The 19,294-nt window shown below is 49.4% G+C and overlaps 1 protein-coding gene across 1 annotated transcript in view; it reads right to left on the reverse strand.

Moving 5' to 3' along the window:
- Positions 1-57: 57 nt before the first annotated feature.
- The window catches only part of CAMK1G (calcium/calmodulin dependent protein kinase IG), a 32,821-nt gene continuing 13,584 nt past the window's right edge, over positions 58-19,294 (reverse strand). Inside the window, exons 3-13 of the mRNA XM_069544265.1 lie at positions 16,548-16,676; positions 13,433-13,507; positions 10,772-10,910; positions 10,004-10,127; positions 7,018-7,093; positions 5,343-5,455; positions 4,513-4,591; positions 2,569-2,656; positions 1,919-2,337; positions 1,038-1,165; positions 58-908 (exon numbers count right to left, since the gene is read on the reverse strand). Of these exons, the coding sequence (XP_069400366.1) occupies positions 1,075-1,165; positions 1,919-2,337; positions 2,569-2,656; positions 4,513-4,591; positions 5,343-5,455; positions 7,018-7,093; positions 10,004-10,127; positions 10,772-10,910; positions 13,433-13,507; positions 16,548-16,676 (1,333 nt within the window). The 3' untranslated portion in view covers positions 58-908; positions 1,038-1,074. The remainder of the gene's footprint in view (positions 909-1,037; positions 1,166-1,918; positions 2,338-2,568; positions 2,657-4,512; positions 4,592-5,342; positions 5,456-7,017; positions 7,094-10,003; positions 10,128-10,771; positions 10,911-13,432; positions 13,508-16,547; positions 16,677-19,294) is intronic.

Below are 19,294 nucleotides of genomic sequence, written 5' to 3' on the forward strand. Positions count from 1 at the left end.
AAAGCCCAGAAGCCCCTGAGCCACTTCTGACTTAGAGAAGGACCAAAAGAAGCCTCATAGAGAAAAATATGTCCATTTTATTCAGCACAACACAGAGCAGGAAGCTGGAGGGGGCAGAGGACAAGAAAACGGGCGGGACAAAAACAATGTGCCTGATTTTCAGGGAGAGAAAGGAGCCGAAGCAGCATTTGAATGACTGGCTGAAAGGACAACAGTCGACTTCCAATTTTTACTTAATTGAGTGTGTGTGTGCGTGTGTGTCTGTGTGTGGAGGGTGTCTGGCCAGGATAAAAAGTGCTTACAGTACCTAGTGGTGGGTTTCTTTCTGTTTCATCTTGGAGGGTGTAATACTGCTTTTGGATGGGGGTGGAGGCATAGGCCGATCAGAAGGGGATCATCCAGGAGCTAGGGAGTTGGGAGGTGAATTCAGAGAGCTCACAGGCAGACTGCGATGCTGCCTGTCACTCATGCAGATGGGCAGGCCCCTCCATCAATGAGAGGCAGGAGCGAGTGTGTGCTGAGTGGGGAGGCTGGGTAGCTGCTCCATATGGCTTTGCTCGGAAATGGCAACACAGATGGGCCAGCCCGTTAAGCTTTTCACAACGACACAGACCTGGGCACGAGCTGTCTACGCACCCTGCGCAGAGCCACCCCGACAGGGGTGGGCGTGTCGGGGCGGGGGTTGGGGGGCATGGATCAGGCAGGCCTGGGAGGATGTCGCTCCTCCTGCCCACAGCTTCCTGAAGCTCCACCGCACCGGGGCTCGCTCCCGGGCCTTCGGGGAGGCTCTGCCCTGGGCGGCAGCCGGCTGCTGTGTCCGATCAGGTCTTGGTCTGCTCGCCCTCCCGCCCTCCCGCCGCAGGGTGGACTCCAGGTCTGGAAGGGCTGAGAAGAGTTGAGTATCTCTCCTGCAGAGGAAAGGGTTGAGGGTTGGGGTTGGGGGGCGCTGCCTCCTCTAGTACCCTTCGTACCCCATTGTGGAGACTCCCCGGCAGGGCTCTCCCCCTGAGCTTGAGGCCTTCCTTTAGTCCCCTCACCTGAAAATTGTAGTGAGACAGACACGAGCCCCAGGAATCACATGATGAGACAGACTCCAGTCTGCCCCACCCGGCAGTGGGAGTTGCCGCCGGCTTTCACTGGCACCATGACTTCCGATTTGAAGTTCCTGGAAAGGAAACGTCGCAGCAGGCTGTGGAGTATTTGGGGAAGGAGGAAGGGCAGGGGTAGCCCTCTGTGCCTGTGGCAGCCACTCAGACCTCCCTTCGTGAGGTGCAGAAAGTACAAGCCTTTACAGAGATGACGGATGAGATAACCAAGCCCCCTAGTCCTCCCAAAACACAGTGTCCCTGGAATCTAACCCCCGCCACTCACAGGTACACACTTTTCTGCAGGCGTTTATAGTCCCTGATGCCTCACTCAACTCTGACAGCAACACTGTAGGGCCTCCCTGGTGGCTCAGAAGGCAAAGAATCTGCCTGCAATGCAAGAGTCCCGGGTTCGATCCCTAGGATGGGAAGATTCTCCTGGAGAAGAGAATGGGTACCCACTCTGGTATTCTGGCCTGGAGAATCCCATGGATGATAACCCAATGGGTTCCTCTGTCTCAAAGAGTCAGACACGACTGAGAAACTTTCACTTTTCCTGTGGGGCAGACTGAGCAGGTGTGACCCAATCAAGCCATTTTATAGACGGGCAAACTAGAAACAGAGATGCAGATGGACACGTTGGTGGCCACACAGCTGGTGACTGGGCTGGAGGCATCTCCATTGACCCCCTCGGCCCTTTCCAGAGCTTTTCTACACCACAGAGCTGCTTCCAAGTGGGAGAGGCTCCCGGGTCTATTTCTTGTAGCTCCATTGCCCTGAGTTCTTTCAGCCCCAGGTTGAGCAGGGCTACGCCTGGGGCTGGAAATACGTACTGTTTTTTGTTGGCCTTTTTGAGCAGTGTGGGCTCCGAGCAGTAGGAGGCGTTTGCTTTGGCGCCAACGTTCGTGCAGCTGGAGCAGCAGCCGCAGGGCCCGACAGCCAGGGGCCCCTGCTGCATGGGCACCAAGCTGCTGCTGATGCGGAGGGAGCCATTGATCAGGCAGTTGAGGGACCTGCCCCCGGGGGCTGCGGGCTGGGGGCCGTGCCGGCAGGGCAGCCGGGGCGGCACGGGGGCCGCCGCGCTCGGGCCCGGGGCAGCGGGTGTCTCGGTGATGGTGATCTCCGGGGAGGTGGGTCTCGAGGCTGCAGGGATGGGCGGCCTGTTCTCCACCTCTGGCCGGACCCCTGGGCTGTGCAGGTTCATGTGCAGCTTCCGCATGTGGTGGACCACGGCCGCCGCGTTGAAGGCTTGCTGGGGAGACACAAGACCCATCTCTGGCCTTCTCCACCCCAGAGGGCCTCCAGCCTTCCCTCTGCCCCATGGACGCTTGAAACCAACGTGCGCACCTCTCATTTCCCAGAAGGGTCCAGGGAGCTCCAGCATCTGCCGGGAGACCCCAAGGAAAGCCCCCTCGCCCTTGCTGCCCCAGCCCAGCCTCCAGGGCCCAGACAGCCTGCTCGCCTCCTGGAGAGGACAACTCACCCTCCACTTGCTCTTGGCGAAGTTCTTCTGGATCTGGAGGCTGACTGATGGGTAGATGTCCCGGTGGAGGGCTGTGTTTCCGTTAATCCTGTGGATGTGGAGGGGACACCTGGCTAGTGGTGGTGATGGGGACTCTGCAGGGGTTGGGCAGGGGCTGGGCATGAAGATCCAGGGTAAGCTGCCTGGAGATCCCCAGGACAAGGGCTGGAACCCTCTGGACAGGTCATGGGGGCCTGTGGCTTAGAAGGGCTTCCTAGGGGGCTCAGATGGTAAAGAATCTACCTGCAAGGCAGAAGACCCGGGTTTGATCCCCGGGTCAGGAAGACCCCCTGGAGAAGGAAATGGCTACCCACTCTAGTATTCTTGCCTGGAGAATTCCATGGACAGAGGAGCCTGGTGGGCTACAGTCTATGGGGTCTCAAAAAGTTGAACATGCCTGAGCAACTAACACTAGTATTACTATGCTCTAGAAACTTGCTTTCAGGCTGAGTGGGCAACTTATAGCCTGTGGACCAAACCTACTCATGGCCTGCCTTTGTAAGTAAGGTCTTACTGTGACACAGACACGCCCATTCATTCAGCTATGGGCTCTATTGCTTCTACGCATGGAGATGATATGGCAGCAAAGCCTAAAACATTTGCTATCTGGCATTTCACAGAAATAAAAGTTTACTGATACCCCATCCCTCACCCCTGGCCCAATGTCAGAGGGCATTTGCTTGTTACTATCCTCTGACTCTAAACTTTGCACAGAAGCCAACTCCTCTCGGTAAGCCTTCCTCTATGCGGCCACCCCTACAGAGGCTGCCCGTTCTGCCCTGAGCCTCTTATCCGTCCATCTCTAAGTGTCCTCAGACGCTTGCCTTGTGAACAGTATTTTCTAGGTACTAAGGGACCCGGAGAAGTAACAGATGTGGCCCTGCTTGCTGGGGGCTTACAGTGCAGGTTGCAAGCCTTGTTTCATGCCATGAACTAGAGTAACTCATGGTGAGCTGTGTGATTGTTAAAGAGAGATGGGAAGGTCTGTCTGGACTGCAGGAGCCAGGGCTTCAGAGGACACAGACGGCTCTGGATCCTGAAGGATGTGCATCCAAGGCAGGGCCCTCGAGGTGGTGAACATGGTGTGACCCAAGGTGAAATGTGGAAAGAGCTTGGGATGGAAGAGGGTAGGAGAAAAATACAGTCATTAGGCCTTTCTGGAATAGAGAAGGTGTGTTGGGAGCCCTGACAAATGAAGTTGGGGGTGACAGGCCAGGCCAGATTAGGGAAAACCACGGCTTACTGCAGTAGGAACTGGGGAGCTTGTAAATTTTCCAGCAGGTGGGTAGCACAAAAAAAGGAAGTGTTTCAAGACTTTCTTTACCTGCTTTGTGTGTGTATGTGTGTGTGTGTTAAGCCGCTTCAGTCGTGTTCGACTCTTTGAGACTCTGGACTGTAACCTGCCAGGTTCCTCTGTCCATGGAGCTCTCCAGGCAAGAAAACTGACGTGGGTTGCCAAGCCCTCCTCCAGGGGATCTTCCTGACTCAGGGATCGAACCCCCATCTCTTGCATCTCCTGTATTGACAGGCAGTTTCTTTACCACTAGCACCACCTGGGAAGCCCCTTACCTGCTTTACCAATTGGTTGCTTTGTGATTGTTCTCAAAGCACCTTGCATGGAACAGGCTTTGACCCCAGAGTAAGATGATGCTCTTAAGGAGAGTAAATTTATCTATCTGGCTGCATCTGATTCCTGATTCAATGATCCAGCTGCTACTTTTGGATCAGAATCCACTTCATTAAATGCTGTTTGTATCTCTGGCTTGATCTGATCTGTGCCCTTTGGGTGCTATACCAGTAAACAGCTCAGGGCAAGCAGACTCCAGGGAAATGCATTGTGAAAAAATCAGCGTGGTGTCTGGGGAGCAGCAGCGAGGGTCTAGAGCCCACCTGCGCCTCACTCACCAGGGGTGCCTCAAGGCCTTCTCGCAGGTGTACCGCTCATTTGGGTCCTTCTCCAGCAAGTGGCAAATAAAATCCTTGGCTGTGGGGAGCAACCAGAGACAACAGCTAAGGACCAGATCTCATGACTGATGGAGAGTCACTGCCAGGCTGGTGGGTGGCACAGAAGGCATGTTTAGCTCATCTTCCAAAGAGGCAATTTTAAGAGTCTTGAAAGAGAAAAAGAATCCAAACCACCGAGCAACAACCCACCTGAAACCCCCAGAGTGGCTCCACGCAGCTGTGTCACCACACAGCACTGCAGACACATCTCTGGTCACGAGGCATCCATGTGCCTGACGCCACGTGGGTGCCCGCCCGCACCAGTCAGGGGCCAGCACTGCACATGGGCACACGCGTGAATGCTGGCTTAGCTCTGGTCCCCACTTAAATGGACCCAAGGACAAACACTGATGGCCGTCACTGACACAGACCTTGCAGGCTCTCAGCTGGACAGGTGAAAGGCAAAACTCGGCCTTGGTTTTGCCCCTCCTGCCTGGAACATGCCCCTGGGCTTGTTCTGCCCTCCTGGCCCCTCGTCTGAAGTACCTCCCTGCTTTTCCAGGCATCCCACGGTTCTGCCTCCAGGAAAACAAAAGCAGGAACCTTAGATGTGAATCATTTATTTGGCCTTTGAACCAGATGAGGATTTCTCCACTTTCCTTGGCAGCCTGTTCTGTCAGACTCCCCCGGGACCGTTAAGAGCCAGGACTATCATCCTTTGTTAAGCTCTCTTTTCTTGGCAGCCTCTGCCTTGAGCCTGTTATTTTGTCTTTCCCTCGGACTCGTCTTACCTGACTCAGAAATGTCATCCCAGAACGGAGATTCAAACTCATAGTAGCCTTCCTTGATCTTCTCAAACAGCTTAGACTCAGTTTCTTCATAGAAGGGGGGATACCCACACAGCCTGCAGTGGGACAGCAAGGTATATGCTGCTGAAGGACCCTGTCCTGGGCCAGCCGCTCCCCTCTGCCCAGCCTCCACTGTATACACGGGCAGGCAACAAGAGTCCCCAGTCAGCAGTGTGACCAGTACATGGGTCTGCCCCTGATTCACGAATGATGCATGCAAGTGCTAAGTTGCTTCAGTCATGTCCAGCTGATGCAGGAATGATGCAGTTTCCATCAGATGTTTATTCGGGAACCAAAGTTTGGAACAGGTAGCCCTTTGTACATGATATTCCCCAGACCCTCACTTTCTCCCTTCCCCTGACTCTTTGCATGTGTGCAAAGTCACTTCAGTTGTGTGGGACTCTTTGGAACCCTATGAACTGGAACCCACCAGGCTCCTCTGTCCATGGGATTCACCACCCAGGAATACTGGAGTGGATTGCCGTGTCCTCCTCCAAGGAATCTTCCTGACCCAGGGATTGAGCCCATATCTCCTGTGGTCCTACATTGCAGGGGTATTCTTTACCACTGAGTCACTGGGGAAGCCCCCATGACTCTTCAAAAGTGAAAGTGTTAGTTGCTCAGTCATGTCCAACTCTTTTTGATCCCAGGGACTGTTGTCCAGCAGGCTCCTCTGTCCATGGGATTCTCCAGGCAAGAATACTGGAGTGGGTTGCCATTCCCTCCTCCAGGGGACCTTCCCAACCCAGGGACAGATCCCAAGTCTCCTGCGTTGCAGGCAGAGTCTTTATCATCTGAGCCACCAGGGAACCCTGACTCTTTAGATGACGTATAAACTATCTTTAAGAAGGATGGTAGAAATGTCTACTTGAATGTAACTTTCCGAGGGATTCTTTTTAGGCTGTTTTGTTCTTCATTCTTTAGAACCTAAACCGCTGATTGGCACAGAGGAGACAGCCAATGACAATTTGTTGAGAAGATCACTGAAGCGAAGAGTTATTCAATATACATTGAGGAAATAGAGAAATGCGTCCATACTGAGGAGGAAATGATTAATTTCAGTTCATTTTCCAAGAGCAAAGTTTGCTATCAGTGAGAAGGGATGCTGGGCAGGGGGTGGTGAGCAGGTCTGGAAAGGAGAGCCTGAGCACGTGAGGAGAGGAACCGTGGCCAGGTTCATCCAGGCCATCATTTTGCCTTGGGCTGACATTACCAGGAGAGAAATCTAAGACGTGAACATTGTGCCCCTTTGGCTTCTAAGTTTAGGATGTCTCCTCCCTCTTTAACTGCTCATTCCATAGGGCGGGACTCAGTACATTTATATACAGTAAACGGGGGTGGGATGCAGAAAGCGGGAATGCCATGTGGCTGCACAGTGGGTTCACACTGAACTCTGTTTTTATAACTGGGTGGCAATCAGGACAAGATCTTCTGGAGGTGTGTGCATGAGTGTGTGTGTGTGTGTGTGTGTGTGTGTGTGTGTGTATGTGAATGCACGTGGACATGCACATGCTTTGGAGGTGGATGCTGCTTGAGGTGCTGAGATGGGGAGGAGAGAAGAAAGGGTGAGCAGGCGCTGAGACTCCTCAGGAGCTGAGCCAACACCAGCTCTACTTACAATATGTAAGTGATGACGCCGATGGACCAGCAATCCACAGCCTTGCTGTAGGGTTTCTGGGCCAGCACTTCTGGAGCTGCAGTAAACCAAAGGAAGAGTCAGGCTGAGCAGGAGCAAGAGCAGAGGGTGAAGGATGCGCATCAAACGTCAGCAAGAGGCTTAGAGAAGAGGATTAGGGAGGCACCTGGGATGGTGTTGATGTTTAAGGCTAAACATTCTCCTACAACACAGAAAGTGTCTCTCCCGGAAGGCTAAATCTTTCTCCAATACACTGGGAGGTCCCATGCCAGGGCCCATGGCTCCTCCATCAGACTGGGGATCTCCAGGGCTCGGTTTCCTCCTTTAGGCTGAGTACTCTGGAGGCAAGGTCTGTAGCTTTCCACTCAGATGGGAGACCCCCAGGGAAGGGATCCTTAGACAGGGAAATCTGCAAGGTAAGGACTTTTTCCTCTCACGAGATCGGGATCTCCCTGAAAACAGAGGTTCCATTAAATGAGGAACTTCCAGTGGGCAGGTAGGAACTGTCTCATCAGTCTCTATTACCTCCTGAAGGCAGGCCTTACTCTTCCCCATCAGCCCAAGAGCTCCATGAGGAAATGGGCCGTGTCTTCCTCTGACTGGCAGCTCTGGGGCAGTAGTGAGCTGCCTTTGGTATTTATCCCAGATACCAGGGATTTGTATCCAGTGGACTCAAAACCTGTTGGTTGCCGGGAGCCAGCGTGAGGAATCCCACCCGTGACAAGGTCATGTGGCAGAGATCTGATGGGCAAGGCGAGTCAGATCTCAGGTTCTCCCCCTGGTATTTCCTGAGCATGTACCCCAAAGAACCAAAGTCTGCTGGCCTTTGTACTCTGCTTTTCCACTCTTCTGACACTCTGGAAAAAGTCAACTCAGAGCTTTAGTCTTCTGCATTTGAAAGGGTGTTTCAATCCCAAAACCCCTCTGATGGCTTTCTAGCCTGCCTGCAGCTATGCATGTGGTTGTTTGAGGCCTCCTGACTGGGAGGCACAGGAAGCTTAAAACATCCTAGGAATGTAGGGGCTTCCGAGGAGTCAAAATCATTAGAATAGGACTGATTAAAGGTTTCATTTGTTGAGCCAATACTTGCTGCCAAATTTTCATATCCTTTATTTTTAGATATAGTTGGTATATAGAAAAACAGGTAGTAGACCTGGTATTAGCAACATTAGATCTTTGAGTTAAGTACTTTCTTTGTTATAACCCACTGCACCTTTGTTCTACAGGAATGTAACTTTATTTAGTACTTTGAGGGTGATGCAGAGTAAAGAAAAAACACTTCTAGGGAAAAGGAGTTTTCTGGTTGATAGACAATTATCCAGGAAGAGAGCCATAAAAATGTTAACAGGCCTCTGGGCCAGAAGATAATGTAAACCACCTGAGACCTTTTGTATACAGGAAGGTATGCAAAAAGAAAGCCTAGTCTCAGTGAGGGTCAGGACTGTTGCCCCTGCATAACTCTGCATATTCCATTATTTCTTTATGTACAACTTGGGGTATATAACTTGATTTTGAAAGTGGAGTCTTTGGCGTCTTGCACCGATGCTGGGCTTCCCCATGTCTTTCTTTTCTCCCCTTTTTCGGCTGAATTCCCATCTGGAGCGGGGAGGCTCACCAAGTCTACTTACTTGCCCTGGCTGCTAAGATCCACGCGAAAGGGAGACTAAGGCGGGGCACCCTTCGATATTCAAGTGGGCGCCGGTGGCCTAACGTAGATGGTGCAAACCTTTTGTCTTGAGGTTTTATTGGTTTTCCCCATAAACCAAGTTATTCAGCCTCTTTTTCTCCACCTAAATTTCCTACTATACTATTTCTTCCTAATCTAATCTTATATTTCTATATTAATAAATAAATAAGTTTTCCTTGCCTATCTGTCTCCCCTTCGAATCACCCTGGATCCACCGGGGCTAGATCCCAGCAGTTGGTAAGTAACCAACCTCTCTTTTGGGGAGAGAGGAGATTCCCTGTCTTGAGTCAGGGTTGTACTTCCCACTTCCAGCCCCAACCAGGTGATGAGTGGCCAAGAGAGAAGGAGCAGACGTGGATGCTCTGAGCTTTGGCTTTCTCCTTCTGAGAGCCCAGGAATGCTCTCTTCTGGTAGCCTGCCTGTTGTCATCTTTTGGGGGGCCCTGGAAGCTTACAGAGCTATGAGGCAGGAGGCCCCACTTCTGCCAGTTTCCTAGGGTCCGTCCTTGGGGGTATCTTTGGGTGCCCATATTTAAGTTCCTCAGACTCAAACTCAACACTGCAGAATAGCAGCAGTTGCGGGGCTGAGGTCTCCTCCAGACTGGGGGAAAGGAGAGAGGGGGGCTACTGGCCAACCCCTCTGCTACTGATCTCTGGGTTTGAGGTCTTGTTTTGGTCCCTGTTCTAGGTGAAAAAACAAAAACAGGAAGCCTTGCTGCAAAAATGAGAGCCAGAGTATAGACAGGGCAGTGGGAAGGCTCAGGGGTAGGATGTCTTTAAAAGATGTAGGGTTTGGGAGCAGGCGGAGGAGTTTCAGATAGATTGAAAGTGACAGTCGTGTCTGACTCTTTGTGACCCCATGGACTATACAGTCCATGGAATTCTCCAGGCCAGAATACTGGAGTGGGTAGCCATTCCCTTCTCCAGGGGAATCTTCCCAACCCAGGGATCAAACCTAGGTCTCCCGCATTGCAGGTGGATTCTTTACCAGCTGAGCCACCAGGGAAGCCCAAGAATACTGGAGTGGGTAGCCCATCCCTTCTCCAGCAGATCTTCCTGACCCAGGAATAGAACTGGGGTCTCCTGCATGGCAGGTGGATTCTTTAGCAACTGAGCTACTCAAACCTTAGACCAGATAGATCGGGTGGCCCTAAGTCTCACATGTGACTGCTGTACTAGGATCCCGCTGTCTCCTCAGAGCAGTCTTTTTCTGTGAGTAATATCCATGTGGAGGAATGTAGCCAACTGGTCAACCTCCCCCCCGCCCCGTCCCCAGACTCACCCACGTAGCCTGGGGTCCCACAGGCAGTGGACATGACACCACTCTGCTCCATCTTGGAGAGACCAAAGTCTGTGATCATGATTTTAGAATTCTCCTCGGGGGTGAGGTACAGGAGGTTTTCAGGCTGTGAGGGAAGAGAAACATCATGTAATGTAGGAGACGGTTGCCTGAAACATGCATTTATTTCCTTTCCCCCGTATCTAATTTCTTAGGAAGCTGTATCCTGGGCTCCTGACTTTAAGGCCAGACTTATTTCCCTCCATTTTTCCTATCTTCTTCCTACCTGGACCTTCATTTACCATAACTCAGCACCTTGTATTTTGCTTTTGGCCCTGACTTTACTTAGCTTTATAGCTATTGATGTAGTAACCCTTCCTTCTCATCCCCAACTACCCCAAAATTGTTCCATTTTTTGAGGAAACCAACCCTTATTTTGTCTGATCTTTCTAAACTCTGGTACATGACTGGTGCGATGTTGACTCTGAATAAGTATTTATTAAATGCTGTATTCAAGGCTGTGTTCAAGGAATAGCATGGATTTTCTTGGTAACCTCGTAGGGTGAGGATAGTGAAAATCAGAAAAAGGCTGAGGTGCAAATTAACAATGATTGTTCAGTCACCCAAGATTTGTTCTAGAATCCAAGAGTGAAAGGGACCTTAGGGGTCATCTGGTTCAACTCTCTCATTTTACAGAGCTTAGACTGCCCACGATCCATGCAGCTTCCTAAAAAATCCTTCCATGTTTCCCGGAGGGCCCCGTCTCGGCACCTTTAAGTCTCTGTGGACGATGCCGTTCTCGTGGAGGTATTTCACAGCTGACAACACCTGCTGGATCACCAGGCTGGCATCCTTCTCTGTGTAGACACCCCGTTCCAGAATCCGGTCAAAGAGCTCCCCACCAGAAACACTGTGGACACAGGGGTAAGTGCAGGAATCCAGCCCTTATTTCAAATCAAAGGGATGTGAACGCCTTTGTTCTGGAGCTCTGGGGACATAGAGCCCTCTGATGGAGTAGGCATGTTTCCACCCACCAACCATCGTTCAAGGGGTGCTGGGGGAACTATTCCAATCTCAGGATACATCCATTTGAGTACCTGGAATGCTATCATTAGGGAGTCATTTCTTTTGGCCAACCATTGACCTCTCTCTGGAAACTCTTTTTTTAAATGCAAAATACCACTGTTTAGGGTTTCGCAAGGAGTCAATTTTCAACTAATACTACATTGTAAATCAACTATATTCCAATCATTGCTTCCTGTGGACATATTTCACAGCTGCCTTCTTTCCTGGCCTGGGACGCAGGGAGCCATGATAAAAGGGAGAAGTGAAGCTGAAATCAGACAAAGCAGGAAAGAGAAGGAAGTCCAGATGAGGCTAACTGGGCTTCTGCCAGGATTTCTTTCCTCATTTTGGAGAACTGAGTTACCTAAAGCTGAAATTATGAGGTGGAGTCACAGTAGTGTATTTGGGCTCACGTGGTACAGTATCTGAGGGTTCACAGGAGCTTTAAGATCAAGTCCAATCCTCACGCCTTGATGTTCTCTTAACTACTTTTACCAAGTTTTCTGTCAATACTGAAACACATCAGTGGCACAGAACTCCCTCCCTCCTAAGACAGATTGTTTTATTTTTTGTCATCGTCTTAATATTTCTATGTTTTATGACGGAACTTGACTCCCTGCAGTTTCTGCAAGTGACATTGCTTGTGGATATCCACACACGACAGCACCATGCCGCAATAAGGGGGCAGAGGTTTCTGTAATCAAAATGCACACCATCCTGTTCCTTCTGTCTCTTCCTGAAGCTCTGGGCTCTGTTGTGGGAGCTGGAGGCTCATGAGAAAGATACTCTTTGCCCATGACTGTGGATTCCTGACTCACAGCAGCCTGGGTCCTAGAGCTGGTGCTCTAGAAGCCTTGGCAGTACTTTGGGCATCCGTGCATGCTTGATTATGTCTGACTCTTTACCCTGTAGCCTGCTAGGCTCCTCTGTCCATGGGATTTTTCCAGCAAAAATACTGGAGTGGGTTGTCCTTTCCTCCTCCAGGGGATCATCTGGACCCAGGGATTGAACCTGTATCTCCTGCATTGGCAGACAGACGCTTTAACACTTGAGCCACCTGGGAAGCCCTTGACAGTACTTTGGTGACATCTAAACCTGCCCACCCTCCCACCTGGGTGACTGTGTGCTAATTCTGTTGACTTGGTCTCATTAAGATGCCATGTGATCCCTGCTCACTTGTTAGTGCTGCTCTGGGTCTCTCTAAGCTCACTCCCTTGGCTGCTTGCTACCACTATTCACTGGGCCTGACGTGAGTCCAAGAGTTAACAGCCTGAGTAGACTCAATAAAACTCCCGGGGAATCAGCCTATCAGTCAAAAAGACTGCGTCTACCTTTGCTGAGATTGCAGGGTTAGCGTATGTGTGTGTGTGAGTGTGTGTGTGTGTGTGTGTGTACCTTATACACAGAAGCATCTCTGAGCCTAAGGATGAGCCCTCAGGGGCACTGACCAGCCCTACAGCAGTCGCTCTCAGGCATAGCTCTTATCTGGATGTTACCATCACTTGGACACCTTTGTAATGTGGCACCATTTCTGTCCGACACACGGACACACGCAGCACAGTCTCAGCCTAGTTTTGACACTGGGAGGCTCTCTTTTGCGAAAGTCATTCTTCCTATTGAATTGCTATCTATCTACCTATGGCTTCTACCTCCAAAGTAATTTTACCCTGGAGGGATGCTAAAATATTTAATACCCAGTTTAAAGAACGTGGGGGGCTTCCCCAGTGGCTCAGATGGTGAAGAATTAGTCTGCAATGCAGGAGACTCGGGCTTGATCCCTGCACTGGGAAGATTCCCCTGGAGAAGGGAAAGGTTACCCACTCCAGTATCCTTGCCTGGGGAATCCCATGGACAGAGGGGCCAGGCAGGCCACAGTCCATGGGGTCACAAAGAGTCAGATACAACTGAGCGTTGAACACTTTCACTTCATTTTCTTTAGAGAGCATGGACTGATGGGTCAAAATGGACTCAAGCCACGGTGCCAGAGGAAGGTTCTGGAGGCCTCCTGCTATGCTGGGCGCTACCCTTTCAATTCTAGGGTTGTGAGGCGGTCCAGAAAGTCGGAGAGGCATAGGGAAGCAGGGAAGGATGGACAAGTTAGGGCTACAGCCATTTACAGACTGGCATTTCAACAAGTGGTAAGGCTACACTGGTACATACCAACTCAATTATCAGCCCTAGTTTTAACCCTCAGTCCACTCAGAACATGTCTACAACCAGAAAGAACTCTTGGCACGTCAAAGCCTCTTGAACTAATTCTTGGTTTGTCTTTTAATCACCATCCTTCTCTTACCACCAACAAACCTCTTCTAGGCCTTCAAGGCCCCACCAGACATGTGTGAAGGAAGAGGGTCGCCATGCACTTACAGCTGCATGACCAGGTAGTAGTGAGTGGTGCTCTCATAGATGTCCTCCAAGGTCACAATGTTCTCGTGCTTGATCCTGAGGAAGAGAAAGGGTCACCGTGAATGGCCTATGGTTCACGTGGTCCAGACACAGAATGCGGATCTAGCCTAGATGGACTTTGACTTCTTTCAGAGACTTTTGATGACAATGTTTAGGAAGATAGGATCCTTGTGACTCCTTCCTGATAAGTAGGCAGTCACAAAGAAATTCCAGAGAAAAGATTCCCAGCATGGTATTCAATTCGTATTTTTGAGTGGGTAACTGATCCTCCTGACTTCAAGGAACAAACACCTCACTGTTACTCCAGGAATCTCTTTAAACTTTACCAAGAGAGAAAGCTAAAAGAACTGAGGGAAGCTGAGGGATCTGTGATCATTAGTTTATTAGTTTATTAGTAATTAATTAGTTAATTAGTTTATTCTACAAAACGGGGCTCCAGGTCTCCTTCAGAAACATCCCATCTTGTGTGACCCCTCAATAGCTGGGATGTAGGTTAGCTAAGCCTCCTCATGGATAACCTAGGAGGAAGCTTTGCAAGATGATTGTTCCAGGATATTGTGAGTAAAACAGATGCTCATTTTGAGGGTCAGTTCCGTGGGACGCCTTAGATCAGTGATTCTCAAGCAGGGGCTCTTTCGTCCCTCAGGGGATCTTTGACAATATCTACTGATGTTTTTTTTGGTCACAATTGGGGACGGGGGATGTGTTCCTGGCATTCAGTAGGTAGAGACAGGAATGTTGCTAAGCACCCTGCAATGCTTAGGAGAGCCCTCAACACAACAAGGAATTAACTGGTCTAAAATGTCAGTAGCACCTAGGCCAAGAACCTCTGCCCCAGACTACCTCTGTCTGGGATTACTCAGAGGCTGAGTCAAGCAGAATAATCATGTTAGCTGAGGGGTTGGTTTGCAAGCAGCAATTCTGTGCATGCCCTTCCAGGAGGAAAGTCTCTACCCAGGGGGAGAGGTAGTTTTACCCAGGGCTGTGCAGTACAAGGATTAACTTCAGCTTGGAGACAATTGGACCCGAGTTCAGGTCCATTTGCTACTTGGCTAATCTTGGCTGGTTTACTCAAATCTTTCAAACCTTGCTTTCCTTGTCTATAAAGTATATCTCTTCCATAGAATTATATCAGGATGAAAAGTGATAAGACATGTAAAATGCTTAGTACAGGGCTTGGGGAATAGTAAACACATCATCAAGAGTAGCTAGCATCTTGAAGACATTGAAAAAAAATACAGGCTCCATGCAGTGACTATGTGATGGATTCATCTACATTTATAAGCTGATGATGCTAACAGTAATTTATCGATGATTTACTCACTGAACAAATATTTATTGAATATCTATGCTGTTAGGGACTGGTGATACAATGTAATGATAAGAAGGACCAATGAGCCTATAGTCTCTCTCTCTACCCTAATCTCTCTGGAGCCCAGACCAAAACTTCTACCAGACACTTCTATGTAGAGATAGCTGGATATATTTATTCAATATGTATAGAGGCAGGTGAATATTTATAATCAATATACTGCAACCCACTGCTATTTCGTCTCAGCCTACACATCCTTTTCATTTGCTGTCCTAAGCAATGAATGATATGACTGTCCACAGAACAGCTCCATCTCAGGGTCTCTTTAATGCTTTTTTTCTTTTATTCTCCTTCCAGCCAGCCCCAACCACCTCTCTCTGAAATATCTCTGGGACTCAGTCTTCTTGCTGCCACGTGATCTTGCCGCCACCTCTGGTCCTCATCCGTTGCCTCAGTGATTGAGAAAGTTGGCAGTTGGTCTTCTGCCCTCTAGGCTGGCACCCTTCAATCCATCCACCACCATGCTTAAGAGGGATGGCTCTAAAATATAAACCGACTATGGAACTTTTGCCTTAAAACCCCTAGATGACTTCTCTCTACTGATAGAATAAAGCCAATGTTCTTTCTCTTGGCATCCAGCACCCTTTATTATCAGGTCCCCTTCACCATTGCTTCATCTCCTCTCAGTTCACGGGCTTCCAATTCTAACTCTTCCCTAATGTCCCTTGCCCTTGATGATCCTATGTTAATATTTATGCTACACTTGACCTGACTTCTCTTTCTGCACTGCCTTTCCTGCCTCTATAAAATTCTACTCACCCATCAAGGTCTGTCGTCTTTGAAAATGTACCTAGAATTCATACTCACGAAGACACACATACAGGCAACACGAATCTCTGTCTCTGCTGCTGCTAAGTTGCTTAAGTCGTGCCCAACTCTGTGTGACCCCATAGACGGCAGCCCACCAGGCTCCCCTGTCCCTGGGATTCTCCAGGCAAGAACACTGGAGTGGGTTGCCATTTCCTTCTCCAATGCATGAAAGCGAAAAGTGAAAGTGAAGTCGCTCAGTCCTGTCCGACTCTTAGCGACCCCCTGGACTGCAGCCTACCAGGCTCCTCCGTCCATGGGATTTGCCAGGCAAGAGTCTCTTCTACACTTTGCCTTTTGCTAGTGTGGCTCACAACCAATGGGACTGGCATTCGTTATGGGTGCTTCTGTCTCTGCTAACAAAGATAAGAGTTCCTGAGGATAAGAGTTTTTCGACTTCATCTTTGTGGTCCTGATGCCTAAGCACTTTTGGATTACTGTAGGAGTTCCATAGGGGTTTGGTTTATGAGTCCCGTTGTAAACATTTGATGATTTGTTAGTGCTCTCTCCATCGTGATAGTTGGAATGCTGAACCTACATCTGTGTTAGAAGAAATCGAGGCTCATTTCCAAATCTTGTACTACTTCCTTAATTGTTACTTCTTCCTGGTGTTGACTTACAGTTGATTTTTGGTCCTTTGAGCTAATTACTTTGTGGTCTGTGTGTGCAAACCAGCTCTGCTCTCAGTTGATCACTAGTTGATTTGATGAAAAAAAAAAAAAATCAGCCAAGACAACTGTCTGGCTAATATAGCTGATGGATCAAACTGACTCATCAGCTCGAGCAAAGGGAGTTAATACCTATGGGGGTGGAAATCCCACCTCAGTCTCTCTCAAAGGTAATTTGTGAAGGACAACATCCCCTGGTTGTCCTTGACCAACACTAAGACCCACTCACTTTTTCAGTACAGCGATCTCATTCTCCAGGCTGCTGTCCCGGAAGGCAGGTGACTTTTTGATGCACTTCAGGGCAAAGAGCTTCCCAGTTACCCTTTGCTTCACCAGGAAAACTTCTGAGAAAGCTCCTCTGAGTAGAAAATACCAAGAGATAAACATTAGTACTGGCAGCCTAGGGAACATTGCTGGAGACAAAAGCAAAGGGCAGGTGAAAGAAGGTGTGGCTGGTAGTTTGTTTCATTGTCATCATGGGCACCATGGTAGATCCTATCTGACATGATAGCATATTCTTTGACTCAGGGGCTAGAGCGCTGGTTGCTCTTGGCTAGTTCCATGATTTGGAAATGATTCTCAGAAACCCTGCTTTAGGTCTGCAAATTTCTCCTCGGCAAACCCATTAAGGAGAGGCCACTGCTGATCTTAGAGAGGCAAATTCTATAAAGAAGTGCCCAAATATACGCTTATAATCCCAGCTGCGGAAGCTTTGTGGTTCCCCAGTCAGGGCAGCTCTTCAGGAGCTCCTTAGTAAACGACTCACTAAGCTGCTTTCAAAGCACAGAGCTCAAGTAATTTACACCAGAAACACCAATGGTGGAGACAGTCCAGCTGCTGGTGAAGATGCATGAACAAATGCTACAACTGAGAAAACTTAATAAAAAAAAAGAGAGAGAGAGAGAGAGAAGTCGCTACAGAGTCAGTTTACTTGTCTTCTCCCAACATGGTGTGGGCTTCCTTGATAGGAATAATTAGTCCTGAATATTCATTGGAAGGACTGATGCTGAAGCTGAAAGTCCAATACTTTGGCCACCTGATGTGAAGAACTGATTCATTTGAAAAAACTCTGATGCTGGGAAAGACTGAGGGCAAGAGGAGAAGGGGACAACAGAAGATGAGAGGTATTACCGACCCAGTAGACATGAGTTTGGGTAAACTCCAGGAGTTGGTGATGGACAGGGAGGCCTGGTATGCTGCAGTCCATGGGGTCGCAAAGAGTTGGACACGACTAAGCGACTGAACTGAACAGAAAGAATCTGCCTGCAGTGTAGGAGATTCCGGTTCAATTCCTGGGTCAGGATTGTCCACTGGAGAAGGGATAGCCTACCCATTCCAGTATTCTTGGGCTTCCCTTGTGGCTCAACAGATAGAGAAATTCACCTGCAATGTGGGAGACCTGGGTTCACTCCCTGGGTTGGGAAGATGGCCTGGAGAAGGAAAAAGCTACTTACTCCAGTATTCTGGCCTGGAGAATTCCACGGACTGTATAGTCCATGGGGTCGCAAAGAGTCAGACACGACTGAGCGACTTTCACTTTCAACATGGTTGTTGGCAGTTAGAAGTAGCATTGAGAGATGGGGCTCTAACATGAGAGAGAAAAGACTCCTCTATCAGCTTCAGACGCTGATGACTACTGTGAGCCAAGCGTCAGGGGCAAGGGGGCTGAGCATCTGCTCGTTCGGTAGTATCTGTGAGAACAAAAAACAGAGCCCAGCTGCTCTGGGCAGGCTGTCTGAAGATGGAGAGGCTGGAACCCAGTGAGAACACAGGGTAGGATTCCAAATTGCAGGCTTCTTGGTTTAAGGGCAGTGTGGGGGGCAGTCCTCTAAAGACAAGGCCATAGCAACATTTAGTGAACAGCGGATGCTGGAGCCTGATGTTAGAACCTCAGATTTGGGGTAATAAGTCATATACCCAGTTTCTTCATCCGAAAAATGAGAATGTCAATAGTATCTGATTCATAGGGATGTTGAGAAGAGTATGTGAGTTAGTAGGTGCATGAGCGTGTACCTGACATCTAGTTAACTATGCGTGTGAAATACTATTATCGTTCTAAGTACTATTTTAGGGAGAACGCAGGTTAGTAACGAGAGGAGAGAGAGTTTAGGTGAGGAAATAGCTGAGCCATCCTCTGCCTGCCATCTGGGGGTTCTAGCGTGGAGGCTCAGTGGCAGCCCAGCTTCCGCAAGGACGTCGAGAATCTGCTTTAGAGAGCGCTGGGTGTTCCGGTGTCTGTTTCCTGTTTCCCCCAGCTGCACTTGGAACCGAGTTAATTAGAGCCTTCAGAGCTTGCTCTGTTCTTTCATTCATTCGCCCATCCCTCCAATCAAGATTTATTGAGCACCTACTGAGTCTTAGACACTAGAGATGAAAAGGAAAGTTTTTATTCTGCTCTTAAGCAGCCTGTAAATTAGTGAAGAGCCCAGACAAACGAGCAATTAGCATTCACTTTGAAAAATGCTGTTAGGCTTTCCATGAACGCTGGTTGAGCTGACAGACCCTCTCTGTGTCCGGCCCTGGGATTAGCACTGGTCTGCCTTAGAATCTGGTGTGAGAAACAAGGCACAGACAGATCCACAGGAAGTGCTATGACCCCACAGGAAACAGACACTTAAGAGAGGGCCTTGGCTGTGCTTGGGAGGGTGGGTCACACACTGCACAGCCCCAGCAGAGGCCGTCGCCTCAGAGCCACTGTATCTTTCAATGCAATAATTACGACAACATTTTTACTCTGGACCGCAAGCTAGAGAAAAGGGCCTTTTTTCCCCCTAATGTGTACAAAGTGACCTTTTGGGTCGGCTGAGAATCACATCATTCGTGGCCCTCTGACTTAAGAACATGCTGAACTCAGTTTCAAGGGATCAGTGAGGCTTAGCCCAGGGCAAAAACAAGTTGGAAGTGATGTTTCAGGTGGGGGTGGGGAAGAAGCAGGATTAAAAAGCCTGTAAGTGCAGAACAGCAGGGCAGGGTGGG

The sequence above is a fragment of the Ovis canadensis genome, chromosome 12 (genome assembly GCF_042477335.2).
Source record: "Ovis canadensis isolate MfBH-ARS-UI-01 breed Bighorn chromosome 12, ARS-UI_OviCan_v2, whole genome shotgun sequence".
In the NCBI taxonomy this organism is placed as follows: Eukaryota; Metazoa; Chordata; class Mammalia; order Artiodactyla; family Bovidae; genus Ovis; species Ovis canadensis.